The 19209-nt window shown below is 42.3% G+C and overlaps 1 protein-coding gene across 1 annotated transcript in view; it reads right to left on the bottom strand.

The window, feature by feature from the left end:
• THSD7B (thrombospondin, type I, domain containing 7B) overlaps window positions 1-19209 on the bottom strand; it is a 273948-nt gene that overhangs the window by 5354 nt on the left and 249385 nt on the right. Inside the window, 7 exon segments of the mRNA XM_010575183.1 lie at window positions 3085-3277; window positions 4845-4927; window positions 6015-6110; window positions 6200-6373; window positions 6703-6862; window positions 12014-12159; window positions 18606-18755. Of these exon segments, the coding sequence (XP_010573485.1) occupies window positions 3085-3277; window positions 4845-4927; window positions 6015-6110; window positions 6200-6373; window positions 6703-6862; window positions 12014-12159; window positions 18606-18755 (1002 nt within the window).

The raw sequence follows: 19209 nt of genomic DNA, 5'->3' as shown, positions 1-19209 counted from the left end.
CACTCAAAGAGTTGCAGTCAACGGCTCGATGTCCAAGTGGAGACCAGTGATGACTGACATTCCTCCAGAAATACTTGGGGGTCAATTGGGGTAAACACCAGCAAGCACAAGTGAATAAGCTACTTAGAGCTGAAAAACACTTGGGCAACAAAAGGGAATAAATTCGGCTTAGAATAAAAACAAGAATATGCTTTGTAATAGTAAGAGGAATAAAGCTGTGCAAGAGCTTTCTAGTTGGGCCACAGGAGCAGGAGACATAACTGGCTTTAAGACAAAGTAAGGTTCTTGATAGGACTGTGTGGGTTGCAACGACAGGGGACCCACTCTGTGACTCTTGCAGGAACCTCTCCATACACATATGAGCTCGAGTGTGTTCAAACATTTCTTTCTGATAGAAAGTCTCAAAACAGGTTATTTGGTCAGGTCCTTAATTACAAGCTTTGCATTAATAATAGTAATATTTTTTATAAGATCAATATTTCTGCTTCTTGCTCCATTCTGGCTGTACAGTGTTCCTTGTGGGGAGAAGTGATCGTATTTTTTCCATGCAGCAGTAGTCTGAGCTGATTCACATCAACAGAGCTGTTAATACATACTGGAGGCAGGAATATGAACCTGCGCCGTGCCCACAGACATGGTTTGACAGAGGCCATTTCAAATTCAGTCATGCGAGTGGGGAGCTACTTTATGGACAATGACTGAGCCTGTTTTACATTTTATGTTTGAATGATGAATTTTTTCAAAGGAAAACATATTTAATCAGAACCCATTCTTTCTCTTTTTTCTTCCAGGCTTTGTGGAAAGGCTGAGTACCTCTCACAGATTTGCTCTTGTCTGCAAAACACTTACACCCTATCTCCCATGTGAGAAGAGCTCCGTTCATCAGGTCTGGGTTTGTTTTGGTTTTTTTGTTTTGCTGAAGTCTGGGTATGAAATTTGTTGCCCTCTCAACTGGACATGGCCAAGAAACATTTAGCAGTCCTACAAAGGGACTGTCACAGCCACAAAAAGGCATCCCACCATGTCTGCTATGAAGGCAGCTATGCTCTCCATCCCCAACATAAAGGCATTGGACCATGTCATCCTACAATTTAAACAATGCTATTTAAATTGCCTCTCAACTTGAAAGAAGTTTCTGTACCTGAACTCTAGCCTCCCAGAGTGTGGTAAAGAAAGGAAAAACACAGCCTGATTCGAAATCAGTTCTGTGCACTCCTGCAGAGCATTTAAAAGAACAAAAACATCAGCCTTATTAAATCGTAATAAAATTTGTGTTCCAAACTGTAAATGGGAAGGGAAATCACAAATTAAATGGAGAAAGGCACATATACTTTTACTGACAGATATAAGTCTTTAGACATACACAAATGTCAAGGACTACGGTACTGAAGGGCAGTAAATGCCATCCATACAGGGAGCATTCACCATAGGCCTGCTATCAAGAGTGTAATGGTAGGTAACAGCGGTTTCCTGGCTCAGCTAGCAGTAATTATTGCAAATGCCCAGACTAGTAAGCCTGAGAGCCTGTTGAAGGGGAGTAATTACATATTTTGTCAAGAAGTTAGACAAAGGGGAGTGATTTGAAGAGCACCAGCCTTGAGCTGGGGTCTGAAGGGCTCATACAGACTGAAGAGTTACCTGCAGGATGCCATGGGGTTGGTGATACACTTAGCACACATGGAGTACGTTTATTCCTTCCCCATATATTGTTTCTATAACATTTCTGCCCTAAAATTAAATAAAACCATGTTCTGTAAAAGCCCTTAGTCCCTATTTCTTTCTTGTAGTCCCTGGAGGAGAACTGGCTCACAGATGCTGCACTGAGCTTAAGCCCACCACAAGCTTTCAGGGCTGCAGCCTCAAATGCTGATTTAAAAAGAGAGGATTGCAGCATCCACCTACACCTCTCTCCCTTTTTCTAACCCCGTAAAGGTACCAGCTGAAGAGATGACACCTAAGTAAGACAGCCTACAGAGGGCCACGGATGCTGACAAAAAGGCAATTAACCCCAAACCTGTGACTCAAACTGCTGGTGAATTGCGTGGGCTTCTGGGTGATGGATTTGATTGAAAACCAGCCAACCTTAAAAGGCTTTGGACTGAGCTCTGTGAGCTCGGAGACTGTCAACGCAAAGGTTAACTACTGTATGCAAATCAAATATGTAAATGTAACATTCAAAGTGTGATCACATATATCAGACAGAATTATGGCTCCCTGAATCCCGTAACAGAACCTTTCATTACATGTTTTCTAAAGTCTCGTGTTCATTACAAACTAATAGGAAACAAATGCAATGTCAGGTTACAGAAGAGGGGGAAGACTGCACTGGAGAATGTGGGGAGACGTAATGTGTTTCAGTAAAACTTGATGCACCTGACACCTTTGTCTCCCATTTTAAAGTCCTATTTGCATTTTAGAAATTTATTTTCAATAAATTAATCTTGCAAAATAACAGTCAAAATGGTAATCAGCTATTACAGGTACAGTACCAGTCCTATGGACCAGTCTGGGCACATCCAGTACACGGTTTCAAATGGGAAGCATTTTATGGTGTGCAAGTCAAAGATCCGCTTGGGATGCACAGCTTGAGCACAGCACCTTGTCTCCCTTTTGTGGGGTGATTTTTAATGTCTTCAACACTTTAAACTCTACATTTTCTACTCTGTTTTTTTCATATACTTTTGAAATATGGCAAGAAACAACGAATGTTTTATTTAATGAAATCTTAAGTACTTTCTGCTCTGAATCTTCTGAAGTGCTAGTGATCAATATCTTTCCTGGTCCAAACATATTACTTCTAGAAACATCATCAGATAATAGTTCTAAGCATCCCCCCAAATCACATATGAGTATACTTTTGTAAAATATTATTGCTTCATTCTGTCTTTGCTATCTCTCAACATAAGAGGTTGTGATTACTCTGTATAGGCACAAAGGAATGAAAGATGGCATGCGAGTTCGAAACTGGAAGTGCTCTGCAGCTCCTACACACAGTCTCTGATGTTATGATCTACAAAGCTTGTACCTTTCTTCTACAGAAACATTGTAAAGACAATTTATTCCATTCATATTTAAGTTTTTCACCTGGATTAAAAGGTTGAATAGACCATCCTTTGAAAATGTCATGCATTTTTGAGTTGACAGGTTTATTTTTTCCAGCAATGGTCTTAACATCAGCTTTCTTATCTTCTAAACCTGGTACCTTCATGCAGTAATCCAGGAAACCATTTGATCTCATTATTTCTGTATATCCTCGCTCACAACCGCAGACTCCTCTCTAGGTGATAAAAGGGAATTCAGTATTAAACCAAATAGCATCCTCTCACAAAACAGTGCAAATTGTAGGCAAACTATGAAGAAACTGCAAGGTATATCTGCACATGCAACTTCACCACCACCAAACCAAACAAGCCAGAACTGGTGCCCACAAACCCATTTCAGTTCAAAGAGCCAAAACAGATTTGGGGAATTGGTTGAAAAAGAGTCAGTAATTACAGAGAAGCCCAACATGCAAACATTTTCATCCTAACAGCCTTAGTAACAGGCATCTGTAGCTTGATCCAAACTCCTCTTCTCAATAACTGTTTTCCCTCTGGCCGTGTTGGGCATTAGAAGAGACAAACAAGAAAAAAATCCCACTTCAGACCCAAACCCTTCCCGTGTATTTCCACTCCAGTAAATCACAGGGATATCTGAAATTAAGCTTTCTTTCTTACGGCCAAACATACACTGCCCTGGATCAGTCTAAGCAGTTTCTTCAAGAGGTTTCTTAGAAGTCTGTGGTTTGCTAAATAGATACACCATTTTCTGGATTTCTACTTTAAAACAGTTTTTTAGATTGTTTACCTTTGCTAATTATCTTATAATTACAATGCTGAGGGTCTGATACTCTCAGTTATGATCCAAACAGGCAATTGATTTACAGCCTCTGTGATAAGAATTTAACTCTTGACATCAGTTTTGCTGCCACAACATCCCACACTTGTTGACAGACATGATCCTGATCTTTTTTTGGACAAAAGGTGAAGTCTCAAGAGTTTTTATAGCTAACAAATTCATGCTTAGCCATGTTCCTGTAGGCTCTGAGCACTCTCATGACCCTCCTCTCAGCCACATTCAATTGCCCATGAGCTAGTTTCCTGTGGCAATTCCTCAGATGAATGTGGAGGCTATTTTCAAAATATAAATATCTAAACCCCAACTGCCCCTGGCTACTTGAAGGGTTCTGGGTTTTATACTCCGTCACAGTACTGACACGGATAAGGCATTTTGGGAAGCTCTTGCTCTGGAGTCCGGTGCTGCAGGAAGGGACATTCGTAACCTCTGGGCTTGTGTTTGCTCAGAGGCAACAGCTTCACCATTCAGCAAGTGTTGCAGATGCTCAACTTTTCAGCAAAAAAGGTCAGTTCCAGGTTTTGCTTTTGCAGGCAGTATGGGGGTGGGGGGATCAGGCTGCTACAGCTTCCCTACGCTCAGAGGGGCTTTCTGTGTCCGTGGAGGAGCAGAAGAGGACATACTCTTTTATCTCCTCTTTTACAGAAGTTTTAAACAGTCCATTTTCTACAGCATAGTACAATAGCATTCAACGAAAATGAAACCAAGAGGTTCCAAAACCCCTCCACAGAACAATACCAAACTTGCAACACCATATAAATAGTCTATCATTCATTTGTGCAGGTTTATGAAGGTTTCCTTTAGACTGAAATTCCCACAACTTCCTCGAGGTGGTACCGTGGGCACACTAAACTATTTTCTAGGTCCTGGAATGCATTTAAGATACAGAAGCTAATTGAATGGATTTTGTGGTGTTAATTTCTCAACTATGTTCTGCAGCGAGCAGTTACCTGTGTGCAGTAGGAGAATGGTTTTCTGCAGGCCGGGCTGCAGTGCCGAACTTCTGCAGGTTTCGTCCGAAGAGCACACCCTCCTGTAAAAGAAAATACTGAGTGCCTTCAAGGGCATGTTTTAAAATGTTTTTGACTTGGATCACTGTAATGTAAGAAATGCTTGCTTGCTTGTTTTATATAGTTAAATACTAGTCTATTGAGCACATTAGCATAATATCTGTAGGCATTGCATTTATTAAGTTGCCTTAACAAGGTAGGGAATTATTATCATACCCATCTTGTTAATGGAGAACAGAGATATACAGATTTAAGCAATTTGCCACAGGCCACATAGGAAGTTGGGGACAGAATCGGGAATTAGATGCAGATCTTCTGTGTCCTCATTAATGTCTTATCTATATAAGAAGACATAATCCACATAACGCTTTTGCCCATCCTCACTTGGGGAAGTCTCTGCTTCTATAGGAATAAAAACATGTTAATGAGTTCTTAACTACTTGGCAACCTTTGCACATAAAACTTTTGTTATTATCTTAACTAGTCATTATAAATAGAACTAGATAAGAACATCTTAATTTCCATTTCTGCTCTCTTCTCGTTCACCCTGTGCATATTTAGAGAGATCCTACGGATGTGCAAGCCCCTACTGCCTTTGCCAATCTCTTGTGGAGCTTCAAAGTGCTGGCCGTGAATTTCCCTTTTCATCCTGCGCTGGCAGAATTTGTAGGTCACAGCAACAGCAGGAACCTCACAGTTTGAGTGATTTGAGATTCCTGGGTGTTGAGTAGAAGAATAGGTACAGAAGCTGGGCTCTCTACCACACGTGTGATATTCTCTTCTGTTCTCCACAGTTACAGGAAGGTTGCACTAATGGCTGTGCAAGCCAGTCCAAGCAGCCCTTTAGTATATATACACTCATTTCTTCCTATGACCAACGCAACAGTAGGGGTAACTCGCCCAAATACTCTCATGTAATACATGCGTGATGTTGACCTGACAGCAAGGCTGGTGAGCTCCCATCTGTCTTTCCTACACACAAATCTGAACTGAAATTCTGGAGGAGTTAGAAAGGATGTCCAGCTTCCCTCTGAGCAACTGATGCAGAAGAAGAAAAACGTGAATGGAGACTTTTCATTCATAATCGTGCATGGCAATTTGTGGATATACCTGTGACATTTATTCCATCTGAGCGCTGACACCACACTGTGCGTACGTTGTCTCGCCAAAGGCTGGCTTTCCACAGGTAGTCATAACACTTCCCTCCTGCAATATCAATACCAGTTAGTCTTTACCTTGCAACAAAGCCAGAATAAACTCTTCAACGGGAGGAAGCAGTGCTGTGGCCACGCTACCTGAGCACGGTCGTGTTTCCATCGCTTGCCCAGAGCAGCTCTCCTGGTTCTCAGGAGACTGGACGATATACGCCCTGGATCGAGACTGGCGCCCCATTGTCTCGAAGCTCCTGCCATTGATGCAGGTGAGCTCGCAGGAGCTCCACTCTGACCACTCCGTCAGGTGGCAGTCACCTGCACATTGAAAGAATAAATCAGGTTTTCAAAAGGAATCAGCCTTAAAGGATATGGACAACCTAAGCACACAACAACTTTAATAGTGAAATACCCCCAGTTTATCACCCAGTGGTATGCAATGTTCAGATTTTCTGCTTCATGGGGAATCTCATTTTCTCAAAAACCAAAAGAAGTCTTTTTCAGGTGATCCAGGAACAGCATTTACCTGATCTGCTGAAGCATAGATTCTTACTACGACAGCTGACAGTACTCAGAGCTATGGAAGCATCTCCATCTCAGACAGCTATCACAGGCAGAAATGCACCATGACTTTCCAAAGACTTTACCTGGGCAAGGCACAGAGCACGGTAACTGCAGCACACTCTCTTTCGATGGCAGCTCACCACATAACGCGTTTTCTACTGGTTTGGACGTAGCAGAAACAGATGCATCATGCACTACACACGTGAGGTTGCGGACTTGCAATCCTTCTCCACACTGTCCACCCTACAAAGTGATAGAAGGGAACGGAGACACACATTGCCAATGTTAGCAGATGACAGAAGAAACGCAGTTGATTCCACCTAAAAAGACTTCAAAGATACAAATTTGGTCTTTGGACTACGGTAGTATCCCCAGTTATGGGAAGAAGATGGAGATCTCCTCTGTAGACATCTCTACAGAAGCTCAGAGGCAGGTCAGAGCCACATAGAAAAGTGTATCATAGCCAAGGTTGGAGAAGAGGTGGGTACCATAAAAAATGAATACTGTCATTGGGGCCAGCCCTTCATGCCTTTTACTAGAGCTAGTGAATTTACTGATTCTTAATTAGTGCCCAGTTACATGAACACAGACATTTTTGGCTTCTCTAAAGAGTCCAAGACCAGAGCCTACCCATACAGAACGGACATTTCCACTCACCTCCTCTAATGATACAGCCCAAAAGGATCACTTAGATTGTTTAAAACCTGCAACAGCAAAAATCCTCCAGCACACTTAATTAGACTGCAAGGGTCATCACACACTAGGCTGTTTGTGACATTTATTAAAGGGAGCTATTGGTTCTAGAGTAGACAGAGATCACCAGCCCGTGTCACATACTCTACCAAACATCAACCAAAGTCAGCCATCACCTGTTAGCGCTGAACCCCATCTGAACAAGCAATAGAACGCTCCATCTGAGCCACTCCATGCTCGTCAGCCCAGTTCTGAAATACAACCTATTGGCTGAAGAAGACTTCCTTTATCAGAAAATCAATACTGTTTGGCTAAAGTGATGATCAAGGACTGAAGATGCTGTAAGAGCTGAAGCACCGAGGCTATTTCTAGAGGATGGAATTGTTTCATTCTCGTCTGAAAAACAGAGCTGCAATGATGTTTAAGGTGCACACCTTAAACCTGCGTGATGCTTTATGAATGTGCGCCTGAAGCCTTGCAGAAATGGCACTTTACAAAATTCAGTAAATAAAACTCAAGAAGAAGGATGAAACATTGCTCTTATATAACCAAGGGAAGTGCTCCTTTGGATCACTTGACAGTGGATTCTTTTAAAATAATGGACTTCATCTGCAGAACAGAATGGCTCCTACCGAGTGCATTCATTCAGCAGTGGGTTTGCTAGCACGAATCTCAAGAATGGCTCTCCTGGACACACCTGGTAGTTTTTCATTCTCTCCATCCCTTCTGTTGCAGACCCACAATGAAATGGAAATAAGAGTATAACTAGCCATTGCTAATCGAAAGCATCTTAGAGAAGTATTAGTGTAGATTTACTATATGCAGCCAGATTTCAATTTTTTAACACTGTGTTTCACTTTAGTCAGTAGGTAACTCACTGTTCTAAATTACTGTTTCACTGCTGAAACCTCTATTGCGGTCTGAGATTAATGGGGTGTGAATAACTCATGCAGCTGTCTATTGGGTTAGAGCTCTTAGAAATGGCTGGTGGAAACAGAAGACGATGTGGAGAAAATTCTCAGGGGAAATGGGCACTAATCAAACTGCAGTGTATTTCCGGCTCAGAGTGGCTCAAGGAATGACTAAATGACTGGAGAGGACAAAAAAAGTTTTTAAAAAGATACTTATTCTTCTATAAACAAGTATTTATATATGTATCAATATAAAAATAGTTATATGAATACTGAGATATGAATATGAATATGGATATGAATATGAATATAAATATAAAAAGGTGGAAACAACACATTTTTTTGATACAGCAGTCTCCACTATAAAAGGTCACATGCAACATTCTTCATTATTCTATCATGCAATGTTGGAAAGACATTCATATTTTCCAATGTTTAGAACAGAAAATAAATAGAAAACATGAACTCTCAAATAATCCCAAAGATAAAGGTTCACTTTTTAACAGTGGCTTCCATTTGCCTGCTTTTTTCAAGACCAGCAATGTGTTTTTAACAATCAATTGAACACCCTTAAAAGATAAAATGTCATCCTGTCATTTACAGTAGGAGATGTTTTTTGGTATATTTGGTAAGGTCATAAGCAATGCAGGAGCACTGCATTAACATCCTTATCATCTTCAAAATTATTCATGTCCCCAAAATTATACATTTGAAGATTAATTAATAGGTGTGGAATCAGTGGAAGTTCACTGCAGTAATGGCACACTGAGGATGCAGGGAATAGCTGCTAATCAGAGGAGAACTGCCAAGGAAACTATCACATATTCAAAACTCGGGGGATCAAATCTGTATTGTAAATGCTCTTCATTGGAAGATGTGATCATCTGAGGTTTGCCTAGAACCAGGATTTGCCTCGAGTCACGAGCTCCTTGCAGGAAATATGCAGGGATTTGACTTCCAGAGGGGATTCCTTCCATTTGGCTGCAAAAATTTCTACGCTGCCCCTATGGAGGATGCAGAACCCATCCTGGGTTCCCTAAATACAGCCTGGAGGTAGGGACCCCTCCACGAGCACCCACCTGGAGCCTCCGCCTCTCACCCCTCTCACCCCAACTGACCACCAGTAAAATAAGGAGAAGATTTACACCAGGACCGTGTTTTGACAGCCGAGTATCTTTTGTCTTTAGCAACACACTAACATAAGGCAGCATCTGCACAAACTTTCTCTCACATCACCCTCTGATATTTTCCATATATAACACACTAATAAGACAAGAGATAACAGTCCTAATGAGATGCTTTGCCCAGATGTGCCTTTAAGAAAAGTTTTCCCTTTTCAGCTTTTACTGGGGTTCATGTGTGTTCACAATTCTTTTAGGTAAAGAGTTGATTGGGCAATGCTTTCACAGGTTGATGAGCATTTAATCGGGTAAAAGTTCTCTCTAATGAGGAAGCGTTGCATGACCACATTTAAGGGAGTGCTTTTAAAACACATTACAAAGGAAGGGTTCTTAGTCTTCTTATGAATGTCAGACAGCTAGTGCTTGATAATGTCTAGCTACTTCACTTACATATGAACAGTGTCAGCCACTGCTATTTTATTTTTTTTAAGCTGATCAGGGTAAACCACTTCAACTCCAGTAAGAAAATTATTAATGCAATGTAACCCTTTAAGATTAGGTGTATTGACCCCATTTCCAAAGTTCTGCATCCCTCTGAATGCAGCAGAAATGCCCCACGCCTGCTGGAGGTGTGCCTGTGACGTGTAATTACCTGGAGAGCAATGCACTGATTTCCGTACTGTGAAAATCAGCAATACAGAACACTTAGCGGGCTCTATTCCTAAACATGCAGACACTTCTAATTAGTCACATGGAGTCAATTTAGCATAAAATAGTCCTTCTGCAATTAAGAAATGCAGTCTCAGTTATCTCATAATACAAGGAAAAGATATTTTAGCCTTATAATTAATTGTCCTGCTTATATTATTACAGGAAGACACTTTCACAATATGCATTTTGGTCTTACCATAGGATGCATTCACCTTCTTTCACAAAGCATCCTTGGCAACAGGACTTCTGAAGGCTTTCTTTAGAAAGTAAGCTTAAGTTTCTTCTCCAGTAAAGCACAGGAATAAATCATCCTGTATTTATGAACTACATTTAATTCCTAAGCACCTCATTAAAGAGAAGCGAACACAAATAAAATGGCTCCTCTCCAAAACAAAGCAAAGGGTAGAGAAGCTACATTGCAGTAATTTAAGGAGAGAAGCAGGCCCTATCTCACTGAAAGCGTGGGATCATATCTGGGTTAGGGGAGACTGTGATTACTTGCTCTGAGCTGAAATTTAGCTGTGTTCTGGATGCGCACACTTTTAATCTGCATGGTGTGTTATTTACTTGGAGTATGCTAGGGCGTTAATTCAGCCTCCCTGCTAATTCTTTTATCAGCTGTGTTAGCTCCTACGGTTGAAGGTCTCTTCCCTAATGTTTAACAGAATTTGCTTACGTTAGCTGGACAAAATATCAGCTAATGTTATAATTTTGTTATATTTATGTTATACATAAATAAATACTGACTGCCGTACATACAAGGACCATATTCACATACCTAGTTGAAATGAGTTGTTCATTATGTAAAATACAAATATATTGCTGTTTCTCTGATCTTGCATTATGCAAACACCGTCCCGCTCCAGATTTCATTTGTGAAAACCCGGGAAAATTCTGGTTATCTATTCTGCCATCCGCAGTATTCACTACACATCCACCTACCGCATCTAGAAACCACATAGGTATTCAAGGCATTCACAGTGTGGTAGGGGGCAGAGAAGAAAACACAAGGGATGTGTCTTTACGTGCATTATTGGCTCCAAACTCCTACATGGTGTAATGTGGAGAAGCAGCCACAGATCCGCACACAGGTGCTGTCCCCTGGGACCAGACAGGGCTCTCTTCCACCCCAACCACACTTGTCCCACCACCATCTCAGCAAAGCCGGTTTTAAGCAGCCTGAGTAGACTTCACGCTGCACAAGAAACCTCACTGTGAAAGATTCGCCTCTGCTTAAACTGGGTTACCAACTAATATGTTTTAATATTGGAAATGTGATTTAACAGATAAGGAGAGAAGAAAAAGCATAGAGGGGAAAAAAAGTCAATTCAAGCCTGATGCAAGTCACTGGCAGTGAAAAAATGAGAGGTCCAGTGCTGAGCAGAGGTGCCGAGCGTAGGTACAGCACATCGCAACTGAATCCAGCCATTTTTAGATCATTAAAAAGATAGCCTGGCTAAGGAGAAAGTAGAAGCCAGCACTTCATACAATAACTCACACTATTGTATTGGAGACCTTGCGGGGAAAGACCTGCTATACAGTACTTAAAAAAAAAAGGAAAAAATTATAAAAAAGACTAAGCTCTCTTGAAATCTAGCGTATCTGTTTTCTTGTTAGACTTACTTTATATAATTAAATTATAGGTCACCATGACTACACCCACTCAAGCACATTTACTCCATAAATCTCCTTTAATACCTCTATAAGCTCGCGGTACTTGAACTCGTATTGTTAAAAATTGCTGCTGATGGCTGGAAGATGAGGTGCAGAGGTTTACCGCTCCTGAACTCCCCCTGCCTTCCTACAGATCTCACCAGCGCCTTCCATGGCCACAGAGACACCTCCGACCCGCAAACAGCAGCCTCAATCAATTCTGCCACATAACGATGATTTTTGTCGTTGACCCCCGGTCGCGGGGAACCCGAGGAGCCCTCGGGTAGCGTCGGAGAAAGCCATACCTGGATTCTGCAGGGAGACCACGGGCCCAGTAGCCAGCTGTAGCAGGGCTTCACCGGGCAGCTCCTGTACTGGGTGAGCTGCTCCGGGCAGGGTCTGCCCTCACCCGCTGCCCGCAGGACCACCGAACGCCCACGCACCATCTGGCCTAGGCGAGGGGAGAAGACAGGACACGGTGAAGGAGACCCGGAGGAAGAAAGAAAGGCAGATTTTGTGATTTTTTGGTATCCTTGGTTCATTTTCCACCGCTAAAATCTGTTTGAAAAGCAATGAATCGGGAAGACTGTTTGGATAATATGGATGCAATTGCTAAGTCTAAGTGATGCAGTCACTGATATTTTCAAACACAGTTTTTAAACACAGTTTTGTATGTTTTCCAAATACATTATTTGTTTATGCAACACATTTAAAAACTTGACTAAATCCTGATTATTAAATATGACAAGAAAATAATCCTGTGGCAGCATCGTTTCTAACTTTACACATTCACTATGTTTCCAGAGATTTTTAACAAATGAAATTTTCTTTTTATGATCAATTATGTGCATCTAATTTGAGAACTGCAAACACTCTAGTGGCTATTACCGTCCATAACCACTTCTGCCATTTCCATTAAAATCCTATTTATTATTGGTGAAAACTTCTTCAGCCACTGAATGGAAAAAGCAATTATGTTACTACTTTTGAAATAATAAAACTGAATACATTCATTAAAGTTACAGCAATTCCATTTCCGTCTCCTTTGCTGTCCATTTATGTCCAGGAATGTTTTTCACTCAAAATGTTTCAATTAGAATCCCGGTTCCAATTAAAAAGAAAAGTGGAAAAAAAAAAAAAAAAGCCCTTATGCAACAGGATGCTGAAGATTGTGCCGGGGATGAAATTTCTGCCTTGACTTTCAATAGGCGTGGATCTGAGAGGCAGTTAAAAAAATAAAAGGTCTGGGTAATAAGGGCACACACATGCAACAAGACAGAGGCAAGCGGTAATTGCTAATTCACTGAGAAGGAAAGAGAGAACGTGTTCCGGTGGAGTTCTCCTATTTGGATCGCAGTCATTTAGCTGCAATCATGAGTAGAGGGGAGTCCGGCAGGGGGGCAAACACCTCTGCGAAGTGGGGAGGCTGAGATATCCAGCCAGATCCTTCTCCCAGCTATTTATGCACGCACTTTTTTAATTAACAGTACTGCAGCTGGGTTTAAGGTACATCTCGAATAACTGTCACTGCGACTGTCTACAGAGCAGGGTTTCCAAAAACATTTTAGCAAATAAAAATTAAAAGCAGATACACCTGAAAAAGCTACTGACAGGTTCCTTAGCAAGTTCTCTTACCTTTACAATGCTATTCCCTTGCTCTGACCCATTGAATTCCATTTTTAAACCCATTTAAACCAATTTTAAGACTTCTTCCTTTTCCAGTTGTAATCCCCTGGACCTGGGGAGTTTGTAACAGAACTGATGATAAAAGCTCTTATCCACATGACTGTGCATTCAGCCATCACGGAATCAGATACATTAGGAGGTGGAAAAAAATCCTACCAGCTGAGAGGAAAGGGAAGGTAAGAAACTCCTGCAGTTCACTGGGGGTCAGAGCAAGGGAAGAGAAACCCCCCAGCCCGCTGTCGGCAAACCCCTGGCAGCCCTCCCCTGCCCAACAGGCCCAAATGAGCTGGTTCTTCCCCTCCAGCAATGGGACCAAATTTGCCAGATTCTTCTTAATTCTGAATGCTGAGGATTGGTAAGCAATGGAAAAGGCTCTTTGGGAAACCGTGGGAAGCCCATGGCTGTGGGATTTTTGGGATGCCCTGGGGGGAGCTCTGCAGCCCCACCAGGCACGAGCTCCCGAAATGGCAGCTAAGGAAAAAGGAGGTCTCCTAAGTTTAAAAGATCTGATTTCATTAGGAGGGACCTGAAAGCCTGAAGCATTTATCAAGCTATTTTAATTAAAGAAATAATTTTCTTTTGTACACTCTGTTTAACATCTTTCTAGCAAAATGTAAATGGGAAGATCATTGAACAGAAAACGCGATTTTCCTTTTAAGAGGAATTAACAACCGTTCTGTATTTATTTACATTTTCTTTTCCTACGGTTGGTTATCCAAACCATTTAAACTCACTACATTCACAATGGTCAGCTGGTGCGTGACTCATTTAGTCTACCACTTTCTTTTTATACTGTGAATAAATCATCGAAGAAAGAAATTTCACTGAAATCTTTCTTTGCACAATCACCGCAGTGAGTTTCTTAAAGCTCTGATTTTTTTTTTCTCACTCCACAAAGATTATCTAGGTGCTCGGTTACCACTCAAGTAGCAGAAAACCTCCCCATTTTTACCTTTTAAATACCTTATCTTTTGCTGCCTATGGAGAACAGAATCTTACTGCATCTGAAATTAATTTGCTTCCAATACAAACTCTGGAAGAGTCAAAGCAATCCTAGTTATTTCTTTAATTTCCCAGTGAATTGGCCACATGTCTGATTCCTCTGCTCTGCAGTGTTTAATGATACAAAAAATAAGACAGAAAGTGTGGTGAAAATGGAGAATAAGTGTTTCTTCATATCCTCAAATTTGTCATTAGTTTTGAAAGGGAGGGTAAAGAGGTAAATGCTGGTCACTTAAAATTCTGTTTTGCATCAGCAGCTAAAATTTCATCTCAGAAACTCAGCGTCATATTTTCAAATCAGAAGAATAAGATTTTTTACCCCCCCAAAAAATTCTTGCCATTCCTTGCATTTTATCCCCACAAAGTGATGTCTCGCAGCTGAAACCAAGATGATTAAAATTCCTGGTAGAGTTCATCCCAGTCAGAATTACTGACACATTGTTATCTGTTTGATGAGCGTGAGCAGAGTATATAAAACACAGCCCTATCGGGCAACCACAAGACTAAAGCAGGGATGAAGTTACTTGAATACAGCCCTGGAGGTCAGGCTAGGACAAGTCACAAGCAAATGGCACTGGTGATAAGTGGGGCTTTCATCTACTTCCCACTGTTAGTCCCTCCAGCAGGCACTGGGGCATCCACGGCTTGGGGAGAGGTTTTGGTGGCCCCTCTTCCAGCAACGTCTCCCAGCACCATCAGACTGGGGCTTGACGAGTTGAGTAGCAAGCGAGAAAAAGTCATGAAGTTTCTTCTTCAGAAGGCAAAACCAAAAATGTTTTCCCAAACTGGCGATGAATCAGTGAAAAGGGTAACCACCAAATTTTTCAGTTGTGCACATCCTTGCCCCCTTCATTTCTGTCCCACGGGTCAGTCTGGTCTTGGGGTGCATAGCTCCGCAACCTGCTACGGTCTCTTCTGGGCTCTGAGGACTGAGCAAGGCATGGCAGTGTCTTCAACCCTGGGTTACTCAGGTAAATCCCGTAATTTATCTGATGAAGTCAGCTTTATAAGTGGCAAAGCATGGGTTTAGGTGGGTGTATACTGTTTGGCACTCCTCTTAGACAACTTGGGAGAAATCATATGGGATTGGAAAACATTTACGTAGAAAAATGCAGCATCCTCATGTATTCATTTGCCTTAACAATGGAAATACAATTTGCTGGGGATTATCCTTACCAAACGTCTTTCCAGTAACTTTGATTCAAGCCGCAGGAGCATCATCCATTAACGCAGTACTATACATCTTTTCATAGTAGTACAGCAACTGATATGAGGAGCCCTAATATATAACCCAAGATCAGCCTAAAGCCCTAGCCAGCATCCTGAACAGATGCTGCGCAGAAATACAGATGCAACGGGCAAATATCAGTTACACAGCTCCGTAGGCTCAGCGCAGGCAGGAAAGAGAGATCTACTTTACTCATCATCATTTATAAAAATCAATATATTCGCCTTTGGCTGCTGTGTACCAGAACCATATTAGCTGACAGTGCCACATACACAGCAGCACCACGTCATGTTTAAATGCATTGTTCCATAAAATAAAACCTGAGCAAGAAAAAGGTACCACGCATTAAAATATATCACAGCAAACCGTTACTGGAAGAGATGGACAGAATAAAAATGTTAGCAACAATGCCTGAGTTAAGAAACATATGAAAGCATAAATGCAGCAACACTAAATTTTGATCTCAATGATATTTAAATTATGTTTCTCTTTGAAGCTGTTTATGGTACTTCAGCAGGTCCTTCACACGCTCTCCAAGAAAAGCCAGAAAAGCAGAATATTATTGTGAGTGGAGCCAGTAATGGTGTGTACAACTGATTTGCTGTGTATTATTTCTGAGAAGCGTGCAACTAAGTCCTACATTTTAGCTTTATCAAAAAGTGGGCAATTACTCATTTGGCAAAGGGAAGCCAAATCAGTGTATACTACGGCCAATTCCCACAGCTTGTTTATTGTCATCCTTTGGTTTTCCCTGTCATGTTTGAGGCTTCATCCTATTCTCATAAGTGCCCGTGAGAAACTCAGGATGATTTCAAAGCTGTTGCAGTCTATGAACCTTCAGGTAGGGAACCCTTACTGTATTCATCTGTGAAGTACCACCTGTAGTTGAGTACATAATTAATGTCTTCTCTGTTAATACCATCATCAAGTAGTATTTATAACCAACTGGAACTCAGTGAAGAAGCTGAAATGACGGTGTTTCTGCTGTTGGAACGACACAAAGGCCATGGCTGCAGGACTTGTGCCAAGGTCCCTCCATCACGGATGTTTGATATCAGTGTAGCTCCACACTTGATGGCTGCTGCAGCAAAACTCAGATCAGGACCGGGGCTGCAGTAAAATTAACCATGCGCTTGGAATAACTCGGATGCAAAGTACTGTTGTTTCATTGGCACTCCTGCTTTGGGATGAGATCCAGAAGACCCTTGGGTCCCTGCAAAGCTATTCAAATGATAGAGAAGGACTGAGCAAAACTTGGCTTCTTTATGATACAAATTTTAAGAAGCTTTCCCAGCTGCTTAGCTGCCATAGGTTCACAAAACAGTATCTCCAGCTTTTAAATCGTATAAGTCTATGGCCTGAACTGTACGAGCCAGATCTCTAGCTAGCAGTATAACTGAGTTACACAGAGTTAATGGAGTTAACTGAGTTAATAGAGTTATGATCTTTGAGGACCAGAAGATGACCCATCAACTGAGCTGAGCTTGGGCTTGACTGTGTGGTTCAAGTAATGAGGTTGGCATCTACAGCGAGAACACTCACTGGAAGGTCTGCTTTGGCAGGGCACGGATGTTTCCAGTTTTCCTCTGCAGAAACCGAGCTCTGATTTAGGGCATGAAGTGCCTGCCCCTTGCATGCATTTGCAACCATCAGCTCTTTAACCAGTCTTTAGGATTTGCATAAGCAGTTCAGGATCAGGGGCAGAATACAAGACGTACCTTTACTCGAGTACATCCCTTTGCAAACTATGCAACGTAAGAGCTCAGAATGAAAAAACCTTCAGGCATTATATAGGGTGAGCTGCTCCTTTAGCATGGTAAAAGCCATAAAGAAGTTACAACCTGCTTTTGCACATGTAGCTCTGTTTATTTTAGTAAGTGACTGAACACTCAAAAAAACCATTTAAGTCCATTCAGCAACATGAGCATTAACACTCCAAAATGGGTTTTGAACAAAAATAAAATTTTGAATTAATAGTATTCCTAGTGTGTTGTTGTTAAAACACTGTCCATGAATTATTCATTTCTGTTAAGAAAGCACTACTTTATGAAAGGGCTAAAAGCTGAGCAAAGAAAGAACACCACTAATCCAAATATTAAGCTTTTTCTGTAACATGCTTTGATCTCTGAAATCCATCTGAAGGAATCACTTTATGGAAGTTAAGAGCTTTTTTCTTTTTGACCTTAAGTGAATTTGATTGAAATATACATTATGGCTCTTGAATCTTAAAGACCATTAGCTGTACGTGTAATGCACATCAGAAGCCTGGGAAATAATGTCACAAGCTTATTTTGAACAAAACCTTCAACGCATTTCCTCATATCAATACTCAAAGGGGTTTTTAAATCATATAAAGTTAAAAAAGGTCCTAATCCTTTCACTTTTTGTATGCTGGTGAGCGTTACTGGCTATAGAAAACCTCGCTGAAGTTACTGGAGTCATACAAGTATTAAGGGACTTGTGGATACAGGATGGAGACACAGGCATATACTAAATGATGAAAAATAGTCTTAGCATTTTTTCTTCAATGGGATGTAATTATGTTACTGAAAGTAACTTCACCAGAGGATTTGTATTTAGTCATTTATCTGTTTCTTAAGAACCCTGTAACTCTCCCCAGCTCTTTGCTAGCTCTGCGTACTCTCCCTCTCTCAGAGGCTAATGTTTCCTATGACTGAATTCTGAGAGTTTGAATTAATTACCAAAATAATCCTCCAGGCATCTGTCTACCTGTTTCCTAAGTTGCGTTTTTCACTGTCGAGTACTTTGAAAACAGCCTGCTTCGTTCAGAAAACCCAACACCTCAGGACCTCGAGAGCGTCCCAAATCACCTCCGAAGGCTTCGGCGTGGCTCGGGGAGCTCCCTGCGCTCCGTACCCCCACTCGGGGTCTGCCTGAGCCCACCCGGGGCTGGGGGGGTCCCCTCCGCGCCACATTGCTGAGGCGGAGAGAGGGGGGTAAGGGGGCAGGTGGGGACTCACCGCCGGCACCACACGTGCGGGAGCACTGCGACCAGGCCGACCACGTCGAGAGCCGGCAGTCCACCGCGCACCCCACCACGCACCGACTGCTCGTCTGCACGGGCTTCTCCAGGCGAAGCTGCGAGATGAGAAGGAGACACAGGCGTCAGCCTCCCCGGGAACCCCCCCCCAACTGGCCACCTCCCACCACGGCCGGCCACCACGTCAGGGAAAGGAAAATCGGCAGCTACCGCGGCGGGACACCAGCATCGCCGCCTATGGGGAGCTTTCCCAAGGGTGCAATGGGTGAAAGGAGTCTGTCGGTGTTCGGGTCTTACTCTGAAAGGACAATTAGTAACTTCTAATGGGCCGCAATCTCCCCGGTCACCCAGCTTTGCCGGAGCCACCGGGATGGCGCAGGACGGTCGCTGTGCCCCACGTGCTTGAGTCGATACCACCCACTGACACCCCAGGGACGCTTCTGTTCCCCAAATCACCCCACCGCTGCGCTCCCAGCACCGAACGCGACTTCTCCACCACCGACGGCCAGCGTCTGGGTGCGGATGGGAAGGCACCGGCTTTCTGGAAACCAAACGAACCGGCAGTCGTTTCCCCGCGCGCCCCC

This window comes from Haliaeetus leucocephalus, unplaced genomic scaffold (assembly GCF_000737465.1).
Source record: "Haliaeetus leucocephalus isolate CR32 unplaced genomic scaffold, Haliaeetus_leucocephalus-4.0 Scaffold451, whole genome shotgun sequence".
In the NCBI taxonomy this organism is placed as follows: domain Eukaryota; kingdom Metazoa; phylum Chordata; class Aves; order Accipitriformes; family Accipitridae; genus Haliaeetus; species Haliaeetus leucocephalus.
The sequence above is the reverse complement of the archived record's forward strand: the minus strand, read 5'-3'. Positions and strand labels throughout refer to the sequence as shown.